Genomic DNA, 23,467 nt, shown 5'->3' on the forward strand with positions numbered 1-23,467 from the left:
GATTGAGACCATAAATTCATGTTTACAATGTTTACTGAGGTAATAAATCAAGTGAGGTAATAAATCAAGTGAGAAGTGACTTCTATAACATCAGACTTGTTTTTGCAACCAGAAGAAACGCCCTCTGGATATTAGAAAGAAGTGTAAGGCACTTTGCATTAGCAAAACTTTTCACAACCGTTTTTCATCTGTGTGTAAAGTGAAAGTCGTCGCTCACGTTGACAAACCCACATGGGATTTAGCAACTCACTCTAAATGTCCTCCTTTTATGGCCTACAGCCTTTCATATAGCTGCCAGAGAGACAGTTATTTCATTCTTTTGTTCAGGATTAGTCGAGAACAAAACAGAGCTAAAAGGAGAGGTAATCTTGGACTTGCACTTATCAACACAACCTCAGACAGATGCTCATGTTGTTCTGCTGGATGTATACGCGTCATGCTTTTCTACATTTTGTGCATTTTGCAGAATCCATAATTCCAGTGTAGCTTGGGCATACAGTAGTATGAAAATAATATTATGCACATAAAAAGCTAAGTGACAGTTAGCTTCACCTCTGCTGGAATAATTAATATTATTCTGCAATATCTGTCCATTTCCATATAATCATATTGACCATCAATCCCTTACTTTCCGCGAGCCTCGGAATTCAAGTGTAATCCATTGGCTCCAGGTCCAGCGACACCATGTACTTTCAGCACAGATGGCAGGATCAGAGAGAGGAAAGAAATAAAGGGGGGGGGGATGAGTAGCAGAAGAAGGGGAGAAGCAGAAGAAGGGGAGGTTAATAATACAAGTGTTTTGTATAGCTTCTCCGAGTGCGGAGGAGGGAGGAGTGGGGCTTGGAGAGGCTTCAGGGGGGCTTGGTCTGACTGCTAGCGCCTTGATGCCGGGATTGTAGCATGGAAGTCAAAGCCCTGAGTCGCGCAGGCCCCCGCCCCCCCCTCCCCCCCTTCCCCGGCTGCAACCGTCTCACAGCTGGACCCCCAGACACCCCTCTACCCACCCACCCCCCTCCTCCTTTGACCTCAGGGACATTTCCTTCCCCCCCTCCCCTTCCTCGAACTGAATACATTTGCCGTTTTGTTCATCTCCCTTTTCTTAGTCCTCCTCTATCTCCCCAAGCCAGCTCCTATCCCCTCAGGCGGCAAGGCCTAGTTTTGATTTCCCTATAAATCCCGGTTATGGAGCGTGGAAGTGACTTGATCCCATTATTCTCGCAGCATCAGAGCGACCGGAGGTGTTTCTGAATGAAATTGTGACAGTCTGGGGTGTCCTCGGAGATGCCAAGAGACTAAAATTGTGACTCTCCTCTTTCTTTTAAATATTAATGATGAGCCATCTGTAAAGGAAATACTGCAGAGCAATTGAAAAACACTGATTAAACAGATATGTCAGTCACGGAATGACAAGTCCTGGACAAAATGTTCGGATTTCTCTTTTGAAAATCATACCTTTTGTTGATGGTCTTGAATACGCGCCTGTTCTCATTTATTTCACGTGAGCTGGTTGTGATAGCTCGTATAACAGCTCTAATGATCTGCTGCCACTGAGACCCTTTGCGGGGAGATTTGTGTTCTTTTGGACCGATAAAGGTTGGGAAATATGTTCAGGTTGTGCAGCTCCATAATTTACATTTATTGCACGTGTTTCATTTAAATCAAAATAATGATCAAATAAATTGTCTGTGCTGCAATAGACTGATAACATGAATGCTATCCCAGTCCCTCTCAAATTCTCTCTTGCAAGATTAAAGCCCCTTTGTGTGTAATGTTAATTTTGTAACAGTTTCCTTTTTTAACAATTATTTTTGGAGAAAACTGAGACAATTGTCTACAGTTTGGATGATCACTTAGCTCAGGCACCAGTAGCAGAAAGGGTTGCTGCCTGCCACAATGCCTTTTTGAATAACACTGTCACATTAAGACACTTTCTAATCTTACATTATATTTAAAATTGCAGGTAATCACTTAATCCTTTGTCCTTAATGCAAATGCATAAAAATAAAAAAAATATCATGACTTTCAAATTAAAGAAATGCAGGGAAAGAAATGAGCAATTCTCGGAAAAAAAGCATCATTTTTTATATAGTTTCTTTTTACAACATATACCAACGTATTATAATGAACAAGTACTCATTAAGCATAATATGCTTTTTTCTCTGTGTTGTTGTGTCATTTTGTAGCTGGTTGCAAATTGATTTTGTTCCAATACAATTAAACCTTATTCTCAAATCTGTTTATTCCACACAATTATCCTAACTGCCACCGTAGTCGCAGTTAGGATAATTGTAAATAATAAAGAAAATTGCAAGAAAAGTAGTTAATGGTTTGGATTACAAACCATGACTCGTTGTGTCATAAACTGTTATTTATAGTTCGGTAGTTTAAAATGTTTCTTTTGCCCAGTATTTAATTTACACAAAATCAATAGAGAAACAAGATTTTTTTTTAAGAAAGAAAAAGAAAAGGTCAGTGTAAGGTCCCCACTTGTCCGTAGTAATTACAGTTAAGCTCCAAAAATATTGGATCCCACATTTTCTTTTCCACTTATTTTAATAACAATGCATACTATTGTATAAGCCGATCATGCTCTATATTACTGGATGAAAAGAAAAAACTATAGCTGTCAGACGAATGGTGAGATGTGTAAGCGCATTATTTTTCTTTAACAGTAAGAAGGGGAAGCAAAAAGTAGCACACCATGAAAATACTCATGCAAAGTAGGGCACAATAACCTAGATAGTGTTCTAATGTACTTCAATAGAGGTACTTTTTCCCACTGGATTGTACATAGACTTGGTATGAAAACTGGCAGGAAGCTGGATAATACTTCTGCTGCCCTTCTGTCTTTGCCCCCCCCCCCCCCCCCCCGCCATTCCTCCCTCCAGCCTATAGACTACGAGAGCAAGAGAGCCTACACCCTGAAAGTGGAAGCCACCAACGTCCACTCCGAGCCCAGCAGTGGTGGGCCCTTCAAGGACACGGCTACAGTAAAGATCGTGGTCGAGGACTCCGACGAACCTCCAATTTTCTTCAAACCCGTGTACTTGCTGGAAGTGAATGAGAACGCCCCCGTCAACACGGTCATAGGGACGGTCACCGCCAGGGATCCCGACTCTACTGGGAGCCTCGTCAGGTAGGAGGGTGGAGGCTTCTCAACCTTTTCTGCTTAACCGTTTGGTAATGATTGGCCGGAGCGATACGAGGCTTAAGCAAACTTGAATGCATGAAAAAGGGATAGAGAGTAGAGGTTAAAAATGGGTTCTTTCAGACTATAATGAGTTGTTTTAATAAAAGGATTGAAAGTGAGGCCCGCAATTAAAAGTGTTCATGCCCGTGACCTCTGGAGCTACCCAATCAATAATTGCTCTCATTTCCACAGATGTGCTAAAAGAAAGAAAACAATTAGATTCTGAGTTCAAGGCTGCACAACTATTTGCTTTCAATGTGTGACCAGTCCTCCTACATTCTCCTCTTCTGCGACTTATTTTTGGAAATACCACAAGGGCACCTTGAGGATAGGTTATACAGGCAATTTTTCTCCCTCCATCATGGCATTTCATTAATTCTCCAGCGACTTGCTGACCGCATTCCTGCAACAACACTCAACAGGTTGGGTGTAATTGCATGGCGAGCAGGGAGCGGGCTGGGTTTTGTAGATTGGTTGAGGCTATAGAGCAGGGCTGGTTTATTCTACTTTTTCTTTTTTTCTCTTCCTTTTCTGGTGGCATCCTCATGTTTAGTGATGAGATTGTCAAGAGCAATTGGGCCCAGAGGTTGCATAATGTCTTTTCCGTGGTAAAAAGAGAAGTCATGACATATTTTGCCTTACTCTGTCCTTATTCCATGTCACAGCATTCTCGTGTTTGTTGAACAACTCTGTGTTTGTGAGAGGGATATATGTATCTGTAAATTAGTAAATGTGAAACAAAAACATTCAGAAAATTCTTAAAATAACTGCTCAATAGGTTATCTTTATTTCGGTGACCTAACAACAGTTTTTAAGGAAACATCAATCGTCTATAAATTTCAAGATGTTCTTCTAATTTATGTGCAGGTGGCGTCTTCAAACGTTTTGTTTTGTCCAACCAACAGCATTAAGCCCAAAAATAAAAGGCGATATATCCTCAGAAGCAATTGATTCAAAATTTTGATGGGTAAATATTTTTTTTAATAATCCAGCGGATTAACCCGTTCATTAGTCAATTGATCGTGGCAGCTTTGAATGTGAATATAGTCTTTAGGTCTTCATCTCGGGAAAGTAACACGTATTCTTTGATAGTCTGCATTTCTGAACCAAAAATACATTTCATCAACAGGTTTCATATCAGCCTTCTATCAGTCGTGCAGAAATCCACAGTGCCACTTTACGCTGACAACAAAACGACGAAAGATTAGAAAAAGCTATTGGATTGTGCTTCAATAATTGCTTAAAGAACAGGCGTGACAATGTTATGGAACAAGTCGAAACTCAACATTAACTTTGTGGTTTCACTTTTGGAGACCCAAGTAGCGGTCTGCTGGGTGAAAGTCCTGTGTTATTTCCCTTATCCCGCACCACCCTGACATCCACACACCATTAGTGAACTCGCTATTCATACTTACCACATGCCTTTCAATAAAGGCTGCTCAACATACTACGCCACTTTCTCTGCCTGAATGCAAAAAGAAAACCATCCATGAAATTTAAGCCAATAAAACATCTGTGATTAGAGTTGCAACAAATGTGCAATGCCAACATTTTTCCTGGCGACCGGGCTGGTACCGTGAATAATCTCCCAATGTGCAGTATTTAAAGCTGGGTATGTCTGCCGACGTTCTCGTCATTTGCCTGCATCGTTATTGAAAGAAATTGTCACTAAATTATGAATGAGGGTGCTCGCAGATGGCAGCCCCCTGCTGACACGGTCTCTTCACATTTGTTGCTATGACACTGTCCAGATATTAACATCCTGTCTTGGCACTTCGATGTCAGACGCTTAGAGCGCGATGCAGTGCAGACAAAGGACTAACTCATTGGCTGCTTTTCTTTATGCACTCGGTCGCCCAACTTTTTGTAGTCTATTTATCTCTCTCTCTCTCTTTCTTTCCTATTTGTCCCGAGGTCATTCGCTTACCCTCACTGTGTTCATTACGCTTTTAATCACCGATTTTACAATTCTGTGGAAAAGTCAGGACAATGGATTGTTACTCAAGGGCTTTGTTTGACTGCCGTGGCTCCAAATAAGAAGAGAGCCTTTTGATGAAATGCTCAAGAACTGTGAGATTAATTTAATACTTTCATTTTTCAAACTTTCCATTATGTTTTTTACGAGAGACATAAGAGGAAGCGGTAAATGGCCGGTAGAATGCTGCGGTAATCATCTGCCAACTGATTAGCGTCTGGGAAATAACTACTCAAGGATTACACACACACAGACATACTTTTTCATGCCAGTTTGCATTTTGTCACAACACGTTGCTTTGCCTCAATATGGGACTATTTAAAGTACAAATGCCCCCTCCTATCTACCACCAACCCCCACCCCCCTGCTAATCTTCAAGATGAGCGTGATCTATCACAGATGTCAAATGTTTTCTTTGTGGCGGGTGAGATGAAGCACACTATTATTATTGAGGGCTTACTGTAATATGATGCTTCATCAAAGACCAAGATTTCATGTAGCATTGTACTGAAACTATGAGCTTTGGGCTGATACAATGATTAAAGTGTGGGGATTTTAATCCTTCCATATACACTGGCTGACAGAAGGCTGTAGCCACCAGTAATGCCTCTTACATGGTCAGAAGGATATTCTAAATATTGCAAACTCTAGACAAAAGCCTCACCAGACAATAAGCCAAGTAAACTTGGTTTGTTCGCAGTGCATACACACCGCAATCACCCTGTTATGAATGTTCATGATTACTTGATTTTTCATTTGGTCTTTAAAAGATCCAAAACCCGTCGTTAAATGTTTTGTTTTGCACACCCAAGAGTCCAAAGCTCAACGACATTTAGTTTGCAGTGATGTGAAACTGATTACAAAATCAGTAAATCAGTAAAGAAGCTTTTTATTTGAAAAAAAATTAACCAGTTGTTAGAATAGCTGTTGATTATTTTTCTGTTGAACGTCACTGATTCATATCAGTCTTTTGGTCATTTATTAGGTAATGTAGTGAATAAAGATAAGGTAAAAGACATGGAAAAAGTGATTTTTGTAGAGAAGCATAATTTGTTGTCAGTATACATGAGTATGTTATCACTGAAAGCCTTTTGTATATGTCTTCAAGATTTGTCCAGAAAACTGGTGAGAAGGAGAGCATTCTTGAAAGCAAATGTGTGAGCATATGCGGCCTGTTGATCTGTACACTTGTATTCACCGTAAATCAAACTCATCCATTTATGATTTCCCTCCTCCCTCCAGTCTCTTTATCTCTCCCTTTCTGTGTCACACTTAAACTTTCGCTTTTAAAGGTCGGTAAGAGACAGAGCTCCGAAAAAAATGAAAGACGACATCAGTAGTCAGCGAAGGAAGATGGATCTATAGTGGAGGGGTGGCAGCAGTAATAGCAGCGTGTGGACTTTCTCCTGACCACCATCTGAACGAGCTCTCCAGTCGACCCCCCTCTGATTAGAATCGCTCTCCGTCTCAATCCCCCCTCCAGCTGGACCAGACTGAACCAGTCTGAGTCGAAAGCACTCGGGGCAAGTGCTCTGGTGTGCATGTCCTCTGCACTCAGGAGACAAACAGCCCCTTAGCTGTACTTAATGCATCCAACCAACAACATTTCAGGTGCACTCCATGAAATGCTCCCCCAGTATTGCCTCTCTCTGGGGCCTGTGCTCTGTCGTTTTCTACCTGACTGATCACAAATAAAAAGCAATGTGACATCTGGCAGTCACCATGGCTGTCTGACACACACTGCTATTTTATAGAATAGAATCGAGAGTGTGTTTTAGTCCAAAAATATTGATACCGTGACAAGCGGTGTCACATTCCTAGTTCGTTTTCACCCTCCTTTTCTTCTTGCATCTTTTATCGTTGAGGGAAATTGAAATGGAATTCTTTAAAGCTTCTCACTGCAGCCCCTCTGCGTATGTTGTCTTAGCGCGGCTGTCGGCTAACACACTGCATATGCTAATGCCAACTGTCATGTACAAAAAGTTGTTCTGCACTGAATGTCAAGACGGCCTTTTCTGCAGGACTTTTGCTATTGTGTTATTTATGACTCTCAAGGAAAATCACCTTCCTGTAAAAAAAAAAAGGCTAACGTGGAGGGGTCTGCAGACAGGAGTTGTACATCTGTGGTCGTCCCTGTGGGAGTACTGACCGAATGACAAGCAGGGATGTCAGAGGTTTTAGTTGTCTCCATCTTGTCACCTCTTCTCCTTTCAGCTTGTACAGGCACTCAGTCACTCACATTTACACTGACATGGAGATAAAACACACAAACACACACTCATACACACACATCCCCACACACTCACACACCCACAGGTGTCAATAAGCACAAAGACACACTTACATGGAAATCTTTCCCTGGATGCTCAAGCCCAACCGTTGTACATCAGAATGAGAGTGCACGGTGGCTCATGGACACTGAAGTACTTTGTGTTTTCTGTGATGCGGTAAAATCACTTTGATTGATCACAATGCTAAAAAAAAAGGAACCACATTGTAACTCGTAAAAGAAGAAAAGATACATTCACCCTGGTACAAATGAACCATTGAAAAAACACACCATTAATCCATTAACTCAGGAGTTTTGCAAATACTGCCTTGCTTGGTCTGTTAGGACCAGTAGCTAATGATGTTCCTCTACTTTTGCAAAAGACATTGCTACTCCAGTGATGAATGAGTATTTAAACCTTCTTAAAGTTTGGAACTCACTAAAGTGCTTTGCAACTTAACTTTGAATCCCTTATATGGTCAGGATTTGTGAAAAAACATGGATCCTACATTTCCCAAAATGCAACTTGACAGCATTTTTTTTCCTGAGAGCTGATGACCGTGATGCCGTCATGAAGATTATTTTCTCAGACTCCCTCCAGAGCAACAAATGACATTATACATCTGTTTCACAAGCCGAGCAATACGTTTCTCATGAATAATGAACTGAACTTTGTGTAGTGCCCTTTTAATAATTAAAGACCCTTTTGTCTGAGGTCCTTACATTTAGAACATTAACGTACAACAGCACATAAACGTAATCGTGGTTTAGTTTGATTTGAGGTTGAAAATACACAAGCAATTTGCGCTTGTGACTAATTCTCCGACAATGAGAATCCTCTGTGGTTCTTACTAAAGTTCTCATTACAGCTTCTGCTCCTTACATGCATCTGTTGTCCTTTCAAAATAGTATTTTTTTTTCACAGGAAACAGATAAATCCTATCTTAATTTTAACATGCATGATTTATGCAGATGACATTTTAAGATGAGGAATGACAGTGAAAGAGTTCAGAAGTCTCGAGCTCGATGCAAATCAGAATCAGGATGCAATGGGTTCAGTTTCATAATATTTAATGGCAAGAAGTTTAACAAACTGTTAAAGCTCACGATCGTGGGGCCGAACTGACTGTTGGTCACACAGGCTACAAGCAAAAAACAAAGGCGAGTAGGTCTGCCTAACAAAAGTCAAGGAAGAGAGAGCTATTTTTCCCCATTACAGATAACATATTATTCTTCAACAGCCAATCACCTATCCTCATAGATTAGTCCTTTCTTCTTCAAAACATGCAACACTTTCATGTTGGCTTAAAGCCAGATATCAAAATGGTGGGTCAGCTAACTTAAAAGTTCCTTCACAATAAAAGTCCAGTATGTTACCCTCCGGATTAAGGCAACGTCTCGGGTTCCAACCGGCATCTACTTAATGCAACATCTCTGAAATAATAAACTAACATTCATTCCCATGCGTCATACATATAGACATGACTCTGTCGTTCCCTTATGCTTCACAATACATTCATCCTGATATTGTTCCTAATATTTCCTATTTATAATATCTTTCTATATGTATTCATTTAAAACATAAGACTTCCTCTATGTACATGTGCAGAATCAAAATAACCTAGTACAACCTTACAACAGCCACCGGGGGCTAAAGAGACAAGATATCGCCACCCACAGAAACTCATACGGAGAAGATGTCCTGGACCCACGGCTTGATTGATGGGTGATCTGTAAGCAGTGCGGCGCAAATGAGTAGAAAAATAAATAATGATCTCACAGATTACAGCTCATGGTTATGCACAGGACAGCCTCTGTGTTGCTGATGCATTTTGATGAGCATTATTGAGTTTGAAGATATTGGGGCGGCTTTAGCTCAGTGGGGTAAGAGGGCCGTCCTACAACCGCAGGGTTGTGGGTTCGATCCCCGCTCTCCCCATTAGTTGCAAGTCGAAGTGTCCTTGAGCAAGGCGCTGAACCCCCAGTTGCTTCCCGGGCGCTTCACCGCAGCCCACTGCTCCTTAATAACTAAGGATGGGTTAAATGCAGAGAACTAATTTCCCCTTGGGGATTAATAAAAGTGTATATTCTATTGCGACAGATGTGAGGACACCTCACTGCTTTTTAATATTTGGCACAGACAGCCTGGATGTTGGACTGGAGTCAGCCCAGTGGCGTTTTTTAAAGGCCTGGGAAGAGCAAGGCAAGGCTGAAAAGAGACGATACACGAGCGAGGGAGCACACATTTGCACACATGCTCACATGATTCAGGAAAACCACACGTAGAACGCTGGATATCTTTTTTTTATTTTTTATTTGCTTTTAATTCTTTTCACATCACGTTGTCAGTTTGAGTGACAGGTGGCAGAACATTTCAGGGTCTGTCTCCCCAATTCCACGTGAGGCTGTCAGAGTTTGACTGGGATCCACTCAGTCTGCAGGAGAGAGGCTGCTCCCAGGTGGTTTGCTGCTGTCTGCCTGTCTTGAAAGTGCTGCGCGTCTGCAGGGCGAAGAGAGAAAGAGAAACGATGGTGGGGTGGGGTGGGGTGGGGAGGGGGGGGGGGTCCTCATGGACCTCTCCCAGCCCGGCGTCTAGAGGATTTTACACCATTTCGTCTAAAAAATGGAAATGTCACGGCTCGGTACATCTCCCCAACAATTGGAATCTGGGCCAGTGCTTTATTTATTTAATTTCCTGTCGTTCTTGTATAAGCAGCACTCTCCTTCATATTACATTGTTGTTATTGGGACTTTGTCTTTCTCTGGCGCTCTTTTTATCTTTCCATTCCTCTGTATCTCTTCCTCCCCCTTTCCTGCCTCCCTCTTCTCCTCCCTCCGTCTCCCAGAGAAACACTGCAGGGTTCCTGCCAACAGGTCCGCACCGACAGGGTTGAACGGTTCCACCGCGAGACGATGCAGGACCGAGGGTTAGAAAGGAAGGGAGGGAGCGAGGCAGCGGGGGAGGGAGGGAAGGAGGGTCTGGTGGCTGTGTAGAGAAGGGGTCTGCAAGTGTTTGGATTAGAAAGAGACCCAGCTGGATGGAAAAGAAAGGGAGAAACAACTTCCTGGTTGTTGGTGAAGGGGCGTGGAGGTGGGGTGTTGGGGGGGGGGGGGGGTAATGTGCTCACTTCGGCCCAGTGTTTGAGGGGAGTGGGATGTTTATGGCAGTCACGCATCAATGGCGACTCCAACGTGTGAAAGCCAAGATGACCCATAATGACAGAACTCTTATTTTAGTCATTCTTGTGTGGGCTCGTCCCAAGGATTGGCGCTGCGCATGCTGCTACTTGATAAAGCAATTTCACAGCGTCAACATATTCTATTTTATGTGCACTCTAATTTCATACCCGCCGCTGGAGTTTTCTTCTCTCTTTTTATGTCTTGCCGCTGTATACTTAACACTGTACGCGTCTCAAACAGTCAGTGTGTAACAGGCAGGAAGAACGCTTCACAAATCTGTGCTTTGGGTTTGATTCAATTTGTATGTGAGCTGCTTCATTGACAAGGACCCAAAAGCTGCAAGAGGTTTGAAAAGGCAAACAAAATGATGTTGCCTGAGGTCAGACAAGGTCATACATAAGAGAAAGCTCATTGGTTGATCTCCATCACATCCACTGTCCCCTCCCATCCTCTGTTGTTACAGCTCCCGTGCGACACAGTGCTGTCCTAACTCATTAATGCAACGCCTTCGGGGGCCATTGAGTGTTGACAGATCCCAAATCTCTTACCCTGACACGACACGTGCGAATGGTCGTTATTTTTCCACAGGAGCTTTGATCTTCTTGGACCTTACGAGGCTTTAATTCCCCACTCTGCTGCTCGTGTGAACGCTGTAATTGTGCCTCAGATGATTATTGATTCCCGACAGGTTTTTACTCTGCATCAATCTACAGGTATCTCTTGGCGGTTGAGTGAGACGGCAAGACTCAAAGGGTTGCTAAAAATGCTGCATCGGTGGGTCGTTAAAGAGGCTCGGCTCAGATTTCTGACGATAGATTGTCCTCGCAGGTACTTCATCGATCGGCACACGGACCTGGAGAGGCAGTTCAACATCAACGTGGACAACGGGAAGATAACGCTGGCCAAGCCGCTGGACCGGGAGACGGACATGTGGCACAACATCACGGTGACTGCCACAGAAGTCAGTAAGTGACCTCTCCTTACTCTGCTGCCCCCCGCCGTGAGCGCGGCAGCTCGTGCATCGCAATGTACAGATTTTGATCATACTATTAGACATTCATTGGCATGCACGTTCTTTAAAAACGGGGGAAGTGTTGGGAGTCACGTACAGTGTCTCCTTCTTCTCAACGACTTTGTGTTGTCTCAGTCAAAGGAGTCACTGACCTGCTACAAACAATCCACTGTTCAACAGAATGGCGCTTCGTAAACCGGCGCTTTTAATCGCTCCGAGAGTGCGGCACAAACAATTAGCATTTGAATCGGCGGAGGCATTAAATACGTTAATTTGCTGAGTTTTGATTGAATTAAACAGCTCAGTAGTCAATTTGTGGAAGTGCGAGAACATTAAGACGTATCAAATAAACAGTTTTAAAGACAAGCTCCAGAGTGGATTGCTCCAACGCCAGCATCCGTTACAGATTAAAGAACATCTGCGAACCGCAAAACTCACTGACTACGTCGAAAATCTTGCCGGCAGAGCTGCGAACAGCTCAAACCATACGTAAGGGTCTATTTGCATACAGATTGTTTCAAGGGGGCTGTATGTTGTGATAAAGCTTAATGTACCCCTTAAAGCTACTGGAATAGAAATGTACACAGCTTGTATCTTGTATCCCCCCCCATCTTATTCCTTTATCCATCCCGCTCTCCTTCTCCCTCCGTCCCTTTCTTCCCTTAATCAAAGGAAACACACATTAGTTGTCGGAGTAAATGAAAGCCCAAACGCTGTTGGAATGTTTTGGCCGTGCAGCACAGAAAAATCCCGCCATCGCAGCAGCCCGGTGGAGGAATTGAATGTGTCTCATTTGATAAGCCGGTTGCCTTGTCATTTCTTGCACCGGCACATTTAAAGCGTGTTCATGCCTCCTGGCAAAGTAACTGTGGCTCTAGATAGTGGCATCTCTCAGAACACCTAATAGGAATTTGCCAAATAAATATGGCAGTTTTGCTCCTCTTCACGGATGGGAGGGAAGCCGGTGTCTGCTCTGGCGTGAAGAGGAATAGATCTGTTTCCACTTCTATCCGGATGCCATTTGCCACCCAAATGGAGGCGTGTTCTGCCGCCTTGCACCAGTTGACATCTGACTAATCAGACTCTATTCCCAGTCTGCTGCTGGGCGAAAGTCACTTTTGAAAGGGGGGTTCTGTCCACCTCTCTTCCTGTGCCCTAATCCATCTATCACTGTCTATCAGACTGTCAATGTCCTCTCCTCACTGCTTACCTCTTCCTCAACTCATCTCCCAGCTCGTCTGGTGTCCTTGATTTATTCATTCATTCTGCCCTCAGCTTGGTGTCTGTTTCATTTCAGATAGAAAAGAATAAAAGCTTCAAAAATTATGAAAAGTTATATTCATTGGCAATAAGCAGCCTAATTCATTCCATGACGCTCTACTGCAGCTTCACATGCAGCCCAGTGACCAGGAAGAAAACACGTAAATGTTCAATGTGGAATCAATGTTGTTTATTTACAATAGTAACATTGTTATGGCTGTGACATAAAGTAGGAATCTTATCATTTTACCGTAAACCACAATTTTCTTTTGAACCTTAACCAAGTAGATTTAACCGATCCAATCGTTTCACGTTGATCACGTAACATTGTGTGTTTCTGCAAGTATGACATTTGGGTGATATAGAATAAAAGATATATTTTTGGTTTATAAATGTAGACGTGCAACTCATTTCACGGTTTGCAGAAACAAACAATGGCAAAATGCAATCTACCGACTGGTTTATCATATCCTCTGGTATGGTAAATAGCCTTCTGTATAGTAGCTAATGTTAGCTTTACATATGTACTTCCTTAATAAGATTAATTATTATATGCTGACTTTAAGCCTCCTTTTAAATCACTTGTGCTCCGGTTACACTACATTGTATTATAGATTTAATAAACATGTCTTTCAAGCAATTGGCCCGAGAGTCTTGGGAAATTAAGGCAAATTCAGTTTTCCATTATCTTGTAAGTGCAGTGGCCGCTCTTCTTTTAAACCATTTTTAAACCAAACATTTGAATAGTTACTATGATTGAAAAAGCCTTTTCGATTAAATGACAAAAACTCTAAGTCTTCACTTGCTATTGGCCATTCATTCATCTTTTAAGGTGACAGTTGGACCCAGTCCTACGTAAACAAACAATAAATAAATCAATAGAATAGACAACACACCAGTCTCATTGTCCACGCTGACTCTCGTTCCACAATAATACATAATTGCCTTAAAAGTTGCTGTTTGCACAATTGATTAATAAATACAACCGGTGATGGGGACACTCAAAACGGACTGTCAATTACCAGTGATGAATAATTTCAATCAAAATATAATCTAATTAAACTGCCTTTTATTGTCTTTTTAGACTTCAGTTACCAATGACTCATTATTATGCATATTTTAGCACTCATGTTTTAAACATTAAAGTGCACAGGGGATTTTCAAAAGCAATGAATGGGATTACTTCTTTTTCTTCTCCTCTGTTGCCTGGAATTCGGTTTCGCATTGCTGATACCAGCTGAAATGTAGATTGATGTGGCTTATCATCTGTCCTTCCATCAGCTCAGGGAATCCAAAAATAAGGGAAATGTAAACTAAGTCAAAGAATTTACCTGGAATATCATGTGTAACCTTGTTATTGTTGGTAGTTTATATGTTGCTGATAATATTTTTTATGCATCTCCTTTATCTATCTATATATCTATCTATCTATCTCACTACTTCACACTAGGAAACCACAGTCAGATATCGAGAGCCATTGTGGCCATCAGAGTGATGGACATTAATGACAATGCCCCTGAATTTGCAACCGAATATGAGGCCTTCCTGTGTGAAAATGGAAAACCTGGACAGGTAAAGAAACACAATTTCATTCATCAACACCCCCTACATCCCCCCTCTCCCTCCTGTAATGATTGGCCACAGTGAATTATGGTTTATTTTTTAACCACAGAGGTGGGAGTACAGCCCCCCCCCCCCAAACCCCCCTACAAAAGCCCTCCCTTGACACAGTGTGTGCGTGTAGCAGAGGGGAAATGAGAGCAGTCAGGATTGATCAGAGTGGATCATAATTCAAGACTGTCTTTCATGTCCTCCTCCAGATGGCTCAATGCCTCCCCCCAGCCAACATATCTGGACAAGTACTTAGCATTCTCCTTCTCATCAATCGACCTCATTCAGGGGATCTGTGTACGGACAATAGGGAGCTCTATTGAAAGGAAAAACTGGAGCCGCAAAAAAAATGGCAAACGGTCCTGAAGGGCTAGCATTCTAATTCCCAATCAATCATAAGACGTACGGCACGATAAAACCTATGATGACAGATTAACAGATAGAGCCAGTAGCCGGAAAGTGTGCCAGACTAGACAGGACCTCATTGATAATAATCTCAAACTCAAGGAATGAATAGGGCATATAGTTCATCAGGCGTGATCCAGCCAGTATTAGACTGAGGCAATATGCGGCGGGAAAAACAGAATAATAAATAGGCTGACTCCTCTAATGACGTTGAGCCGTCCACTGTACATCTCCTCATCTCTCAACGCAGGTGATCCAGACTGTCAGCGCGGTGGACAAAGATGACCCAATCCAGGGCCACTACTTTGACTATCGTCTCATTCCGGAGATGCTTAACAACCCCAATTTCACCATCAAGAACAACCAAGGTGAGCAACAAAAGGAATCGCAGAGAATTTTTTGTCTTTTTCTTTTTCGGCAGAATGATTGAAGTTTCTGTACATTTCTCCAATGGCTTTCCAGTCTAATCTCCAACCCGGTCGTGTTAGCCGTGCTCGAGATGAAATCTGGTGGATCAGTGTGGCTCACAATTAGCAGATGTGAAATTGTGTGGACACCAGCTTCTTTTTTACTCCCCAGTGCGTTTTGAAAGAAACTAAATGAATGGGATCCAAATGGCTTTTCCCTGGTAGTCTTGTAGCTCAATGTAGGGTGACGTCCTAGGAGCTGCGTTGCAGCGCGACAGATGGTGCTGAATTTATTTGCTAAATACTCAAATTGGTTTATATGCCCGTTTGTCTTCGTTCCATTCCCTTTCTCCTGCCTCTTCTCCATAACCGGCTGTGTTCACGATGACATTGTGTCATGTTTTCAGCTCGGGGCAAATAATCTTCATATGGCACTCGCCTTCTGTTTCGATGCTGAGACTGGAGGCTAACCTACTGCAATTGTCTATGAAAATCAAGTCATCAAATGGACAAGCTGGTCTTTTGACAAACATACAAAAACCTTTTAATTCTGAAATAGGTACGTTAACGGTAAAGGAAGTGGAATAATTACAGGCAGTGACACATTAAGCAGTAACAATGGAAGTAGAAAAGGAAAATTAACCTTTTTTTTGTCTATCACACATGCACAATAACCCTGTCTGAAAATGGAAAGTCAAAAAGAAGGGCAGTTTAACAGGCTACGGCTTGCTGCAAAGTACTCCGTATTAAGAGCGGATCAACCTCAAAGTGTATTAAACGTTCAGGTTCCTGAACCCTGCCCTTTTGTGAAGAAGAAATTTGCTAGATTCTTAAGATGATGTAACAGATAGAACACCTCGCTAGAAATGTTTCACCACTTAAAGCAAAAAAAATTAAAGCTCGCATTTCTTCTCATGTGTCTGAAACCACAGTAAACATGTGTTATGGTTCACTCTCTGTATCATACAAACAGCAACGACCACTTGGCTGTGGCATTGCACATTCTAAACAGAGAAAAGGAGCCCCTTTGCACCGCATCCCTTTCAATGACTATTTCTATCCGAATCCGCAGCTGTGGGAGACACTTGAGTGTAGAGCGCCGGGCTCCTGTGAGCCTCGGTGTCTCGCTTTCGTGTGCGTTGATGGTTCTAATTGTCGGGATTGCACATGAAGAGGTTAAGGGCTGCCCACACCGAGGAAGATGGCTGACGTTCGCACCAGCTGTAGACACGATATTGAGCACTCTGACCACTCTGCAACAGAGCAGAGCGGCCCAGACTTGGTAAGAGACAACATACATTCACCTCGCCTGGCAAGAATGACATGCTGCTGATACGTAGTCTTTTTTCTGAAGTTAATCTCCTGAGCAACACAAAGCAGATGCGGCCTAACTTGTGGCGGCTAATGTTCGCAAACTTTAGTTTGGCACTCCTTTCTACTGAGGCTAATGTTTTAGCCTTTAGCAGCACCCTATGAGCATCACTTGTTCGCACGGTGTCTGCTGTTTAGTAAAAGTTACATTGACACATTTTGAGCTCCAGCTGAACCAGCTTTGTGTCAATTCTCCCCCTTCAATCATGGAAACGTGTCTCGTGAAGGAGCTACGAGACAAACATCCACATTGGGGAAAAGTGCTCGCTAATGATTGCTGACTGTGCAGGCTAATTATCCAGCAAAATGAAGCACACTGAACAGCCTAAAAAACAACTACCTGCCAAATGTCAGTTTAGATATTAATAATTGTCGTCCTTTTTCTTGAATACTTCTACCAAGATAACGATGTTCTTATTGCATGTGCGATATATTCAAGCTGGTGTGCTTTCATTGTGTCAGTGCCTCTGCTGGAACAGTTGGAGGCTAAAGGAAATAATGAATAAAAGCAATCTCGTCATTTTTTACCCTTATACATGCTTATATTAGTGTACAGTTTTGAGAAGGTTGAATGTGTTATGAATAATTAAATAGCGACCAATTATTTAATGTCGGTGTTGCACGTGCAACACTGCTCTATTTACAAGTATAATTAAATATGCACAAAAAACACATTCTGTCCAACAGTCCATTCAAATCCACTGTAGTGTGAAGAAGTCCGACACACTTGTGCGTTTGGAGAAGGTTCGTTGATCGGTGGGATCAGAATTCTTCTTCTTCCTGGTACTGGCTTGGTCTTCATGAATGTGCTGTGTGCCTCACTTCTGCTGTCACTGCCGTCATTTGGAAACCTCCCACATATTAAGTTATTTATCGCGAAAAATTTATTCGAGAAAGATTTTTCTTTTGTTATGGTGATGATTAATATAGAAAGTGCAAACATTTTTTTTTTTTTATTCATCTGAATCTTTCAGACGGGAGATGAAGAACTTTTAATGGGTCTTAATATGTCAAAAAGAAAAGGAAAAAAGAGAGTACATCGGTACAGCTCATGTTCTCTTTGAGAAGCAGATTAATTTTTTTGCAGATGAAGTGACAGGCAGGACATTTTCTATTTTTAACATCAATAGTCACCAAGAAAATGAAAATGACCTTTATACAAGCACAAGCTCTAATGGTTTATTACAGTATCTTAGATATTCTGCCAAATGATCCACATGAAACGGGACATGTCGGTACTCACAAAGCAGAGCCATCCACTTTGTGGCAGCATTCAAGAAAATAAATCTGACCATATGCTCACATGAATTACAGATCGTGCAGAGCAAATACTTCCATCATGAAGCGTCCCATACTGTGATTAAGTTTGCTCTGTCAACGTGGCCATTCGCACTACATCACCAGATCTGTTTGGTCCCCTCCCTCCTCCTCGGTGCCCCCTCAAGCAGAGGCAAAGGTTAGACCATCGGGAGTCTTGTACGTTTTCTACGAGATCAGCGGGAGTAGATTCTTGTGTGGATGTGAGTGCTTGATAATGTGAGCAGGGTAAGGAGAGCCAGCTAATGAGCAGACAGCTTCACAGAAGTGTCATCAAAGGGCAGCTGGCACCTTTCTGGTTCAACATGTGTCATCTTCTAAGTCAGTGTCGCCTGCCGCGGTGCCTTCATTCCTTTGGCTTTTCAAAGAGTGTGTGTGTGTGGGGGGGGGTCAAAAGACTTGGGCTCGCCTTCCTTCAGAATTCCCAAATCGGACTATGAAGAAGAAAAAAAAGCAAAATAGGAAGGTGGCTGGAACTCATCTTCGGCACTGGAATGTGAGGATGAGAGAGGCGGGTGACAATTGATTTGAAATGAGTTTACCAGCATGCTGCACCGATCTTCACCCGATAGAATAATAGAACTGCGCCTACCATGAATAATAAAGACATTCTCACAATACACAATATCATCTCTGGCTTTACCTCTTTCTCTCTCTGACAGACAATTCAATCAGTGTGTTGGCCAAGCACGATACCTTCCGGCGACAGAAACAGGAGATGTACTTCCTGCCAATCATTGTGACGGACAACGGGAGCCCGCCGATGAGCAGCACCAACACCTTGACCATCCGAGTGTGCGGGTGCAGTAAGGATGGCATTGTTCAGTCCTGCAACGTGGAGGCCTACGTCTTACCCATCGGTCTTAGCATGGGAGCTCTCATCGCCATCCTGGCCTGCATTATACTGCTATTAGGTGAGGTATTTCTTTTTTGCATTGCGGTATTATTTCCGTGAATTGGTTTCAGAGATGTATATTCAGCCTTTTTGTTATCTCTCACCTCAAAGAATGATCTGCTTGTACGAGCGAAATATCGCCTTGTCAAAAGCTTGACCGAGACTTCTTCTTCTTTCTTCCTTTTTTCTTTCCATCTATCTTTCTGACAGTAATAGTAGTACTTTTTGTGACCCTGAGGAGAAACAAGAATGAGCCTCTGATTATAAAAGATGACGAGGACGTAAGGGAAAATATTATCCGCTATGATGATGAAGGAGGCGGCGAGGAGGACACGGAGGCCTTCGACATCGCCACGCTGCAGAACCCGGATGGCATCAGCGGCTACCTGCCGCGCAAGGACATCAAGCCCGACCTGCAGTTCATGCCGCGGGCGGGGCAACACTCCGGCCCGAACGGCGTGGACGTCGACGAATTCATCAACGTGCGGCTCCACGAGGCAGACAATGATCCCACAGCGCCGCCTTATGACTCCATCCAGATCTATGGATACGAGGGTCGGGGATCCATTGCCGGGTCCCTCAGTTCGCTGGAGACGGCGTCGTCGGACTCGGACCAGAACTATGACTATCTCAGAGAGTGGGGCCCGCGCTTCAGGAGACTTGGGGAGCTCTACTCTGTGGGCGAGAGCGACCACGAGACCTGACCTTTGGTTCGTTAGAAAACAATACTTTTCCAATTTCTTTTCCGTCCACATACTTGTGTATTAAACGCTAGGCGGTTTGCTGGCTTTTAGAAACAGGTGTTCAAAAAAGTATAAAAAGGTAAAAAAAACAGTTCATAAGAAGGGAGGCCACCTTTTTGTATTCTTGTTAGATTGAGGTATAGCAGTCGTCATCCACTACGTCAAGCGCATTGTAACTGTTGAGCCAAACAATGTCTTTCTTAGGAGATCTATGATTCTTGTGGAGTGTATCTTAGATTCCGTTGTGGAGTGTCTAGCAGTATTTTGGGTGTTAGTCATTTGCTGTGACTGCCAGTGGCAGAAAAACCCTGGGATCGCTGGTGGTTGCCCGATGAAGGGAACTCGCGGATAACGTTGGGTTCCCTGAAGCTTGAGCGGACACTCCATGCTCCATGGGCAGCACGCTGGACCTCAGGAGCTGCAGAGGGACTCTAGTTTCACGTCTCCCCAAGCCAGCCAGCTGATCGGTGTCGTGAGACGAAATGACAATGAAAAAGCAATATATGGTCTACATTACAATGATGAATGTATGTGTGGTTTGAAAAAAAAAGAAAAGCAAAAAGACAAACCAGTATTGGCTTTAAGGTGAATTTGTTAGCATTTGATATGTTCTCTGGTGGCCACATTTATAAACTATCTAAAGCCCAGAGAGGCTTGCTTTATACAACTCTTTGTATTTACACGCTACAGGTGTGGGTCGCAAGTGTTACTAGCCTATAAAAGACTGACGTGAAGACAAAAAAGACAAATGTAGAAACTCTGAGGCCTTCTTTTTACAGAAGCAACGTTAAATACAATTGTAATCTACTGTTTGTTTTTTTGACAAGAGATGTGTTGATTATTCATCATCGTTGTTTTTTGAGTTTTCTGTATTTCCGTTCTTGAATCTTTTCTTTTTCTTTCCCTGTGCTGACAATTTAAAGTGAATGTGTTTAGATTATTTTACATTCAGCGTTTTTTTCTACCACTTGAACACTATTTCATAGCAGCCAGATCATATCATCTATTGGAATTGATACTATAGACTAGATAAGCGAGCATAATAGAGCTCTTAAGTAACTGCAACAATACGGATGATCTAATTAATTGGGACTGCAGGAATGGGACCTTTCTGACACGTGCTAATTCTGCGTAAAATATATCTCACAATTTATCCTGAGGTACAGCCAGTGAGCGTCTGAGCACAATAGTCCAATTGATACCTGAGTATGTGGCTCACTCCAAACATTAAATCTTATTTAGGATACGCAGATTGCATTAGCCCAGGAAAAATTAAGACACAAATCCAAACCATGTGCATATTGTGCTTACACTGTATGATATCAATAAAAAAAAAAGACTTATTCTGTACATAGAGTTACTGCTAACGTCATTAGCTTTCAATGAGGTGGTAGGTTTGTCTCTGCACGTTAGCTCTTGCACATAATGAGATTTCCAATGGTACTACAGCTGCGTGCATACTCAGTTTGTACTGACACAGTATTATGGCAGTTCTCGGTAGACTAAACAATATATACGGAATAGTCCTACATGCAGATCATATTTTGTACTGTGCTTTGATGCTTATAAATGTGTATGTTCAATTATTTACTCCCTGTACTGTAATCTAAAATACCCTGTATTGTTTCCTACTTTGTGAAATATATTTTTATAAATATTGCTGAATGGGTGTGGTTTTCTGATGCAGATGACATGTTTTGGTGGATGAAAAGTCGCAGATATAAGGAGGACTAACAAAAGACGCTTTTGGTTGCATTATAGGACATTTTGGTTGCAGTGATTTTGTCCCTTGTCTCATAGGGACAAAACATCGAGGAATTTGGTTTTGACCTTTGTTAATCTGCGTCTTGTCTTGTACAATTCTACTGTAAATTACCCGAGTATCCCATTAAAGAGTCGTGAGTTTACTCTCTAAGTCCTGGTTATGTTCGATAAGAGGCGTGGTAAGAATCTTCAATCTTTGGGGTCTTAAACTAGCCCAAAAGTCTTTCGATTTGTACCCAATGATTGCACTATTTTCAAGTTTCAAGTTCATGTTTGAGTTATTAAAATTAATATCAGATACTGTCCTCGACCAAAAGAGTCTGGTCAGGTGTGTAGACTTGCTTTAAAACATAAAAGCCTTGAAGTTGATAAAGCAATTTTATTATAGATTGTATGTTGCCAATATGTTGTTTAATATAGAAAGATGGAATACTTGTTTTAAATTGCTGTCTATCTGATACTCTCCTCTTCTTCACCTCCTTTGTCACGCACCTCATCGCAGCAACCAGAATCAAAAGAAATATTGTTTTATGTATCAATTTATGTATCAATTTATTTCATGGATAGACATAGGCAGTTATTTAAAAAGAAAAACAATATCAGATTTGACATGATCAGACTATTAATGCACTATTCCATGCTGTTGGGCCCTAATCGTCATATATGATGATTATTACCTACAGTAACACAACAAAGCTGCCGCATTGGATGCCAGATTAATAGAGTTGTGGAAATGTCTAGTTTCGAAGATGCAGCGTGATGCAGATATTTGGTTCAATCCATATGTGATGCGTTTAGCCTTTCAAAAGTTAGACTCACTTCTCCAATTCTGCTTGTCGGGCCAAAAACACTAATTAAGAATAGATTAAAAAGAACACCTTTTTCCCATGTACCACTTTGTGCCCAGATTATGCGTCAGGGGTCGTTTTGTGTCACTTTGTATTTGTGTTGGTTGTTATTTTTTAGGGTATTTTTGTCCGTGGTTGTTTTATCCCTTTCTTGTTTTGTCATATTAAGTCTGTTCCTGGTTTCTATATGTCTCTTTTGAGTGACATTTTCACGTTTCATGTGAATAACAAGGGCACTTTGGGGCCTGTTCCGTAATCCATGCATGGACAAAATATAAGGAAAGCTGTGCTGAATTTCAAAAATATATTTCTTGCAGGGTTCTGCGTCGTCAAAAACAGTGTCATGAAGACAAAATAAAACCGCGATCGTTATATGTCTCGGACTGTTGGTCGCTTAGTCACCTGGCATATTCCGGCCATGTGCTCCTTGACTGCTATAAAAGCCTCATTCACTGTGATTCCTGCTGCTGTGACAAGCAGACATTTACATTAACCCACTTGACTCAAAATGTTGTCATTACAGCTTCATTCTGAACCTGCACCCCAAAACAGCAGCAAGATAGGAAATCTCATAAACGGGGATGGGGATGAAAAAATAAAATGCTTATCGTTTCCCGAGCACCTTTTCCTTGGCTTTTAAAAGTCTCTGATGTTGAAGGCAACTCTTCATCTCTCAAAGTTGATGGTTGGGTTGGAAATGTCCCGTCTCAAGAATATGCTTTATCAGTTTGACATTATGAAGTTGTGACAATTAAACTTTTAGAAGCATATAGCCAAAAGTGCTGTTGGAATAACATGCGGAGTGGTCCTGTCACACGGACAGGAACATGGCAGTCAATCAGCGTCCACATATGGTCACAATAAATCAGAGGGAACAAGCACTGTAAATGTTACATAGTTTGTCATCCAAGACAGTGTATATGATTCTAACCGTTAAGATATGATTAGATTAATGCAACATAATCGGTTTTCTATCATTATCCATCTCATCAAAGTGAAAACAAATATGACATATTTACTCCCATCTCACGGAGATAACATTATTTGCATGAGAAAGGCCTTAATTATTGTAATTAGTCTGCGATGTAAATTGTGGTGTTGTGTTACTGTCTTGGTGCAACATACTGGAATCCAAAAGCATGACTTTGAGACAGGGGTAGCAAAGATGAATGTCTTTACTGAAATCAGGCCGGGTGAAAACCGGGAGATCAGTCCGTGAG

General features: G+C 42.1%; 1 protein-coding gene across 2 annotated transcripts in view; it reads left to right on the forward strand.

Moving 5' to 3' along the window:
* The window catches only part of cdh8 (cadherin 8), a 101,745-nt gene extending 80,467 nt beyond the window's left edge, over positions 1-21,278 (forward strand). The window contains exons 6-11 of one of the 2 annotated variants that reach the window (XM_056413038.1): positions 2,889-3,136; positions 11,443-11,579; positions 14,337-14,458; positions 15,153-15,270; positions 18,660-18,911; positions 19,103-21,278. In XM_056413038.1, coding sequence (XP_056269013.1) covers positions 2,889-3,136; positions 11,443-11,579; positions 14,337-14,458; positions 15,153-15,270; positions 18,660-18,911; positions 19,103-19,596 — 1,371 coding nt within the window. In that variant the 3' untranslated portion in view covers positions 19,597-21,278. The remainder of the gene's footprint in view (positions 1-2,888; positions 3,137-11,442; positions 11,580-14,336; positions 14,459-15,152; positions 15,271-18,659; positions 18,912-19,102) is intronic. The other variant, XM_056413039.1, reaches the window with a different exon arrangement.
* The last annotated feature ends 2,189 nt before the right edge of the window (positions 21,279-23,467 follow it).

Source organism: Pseudoliparis swirei, chromosome 4 (assembly GCF_029220125.1).
Source record: "Pseudoliparis swirei isolate HS2019 ecotype Mariana Trench chromosome 4, NWPU_hadal_v1, whole genome shotgun sequence".
Classification (NCBI taxonomy): domain Eukaryota; kingdom Metazoa; phylum Chordata; class Actinopteri; order Perciformes; family Liparidae; genus Pseudoliparis; species Pseudoliparis swirei.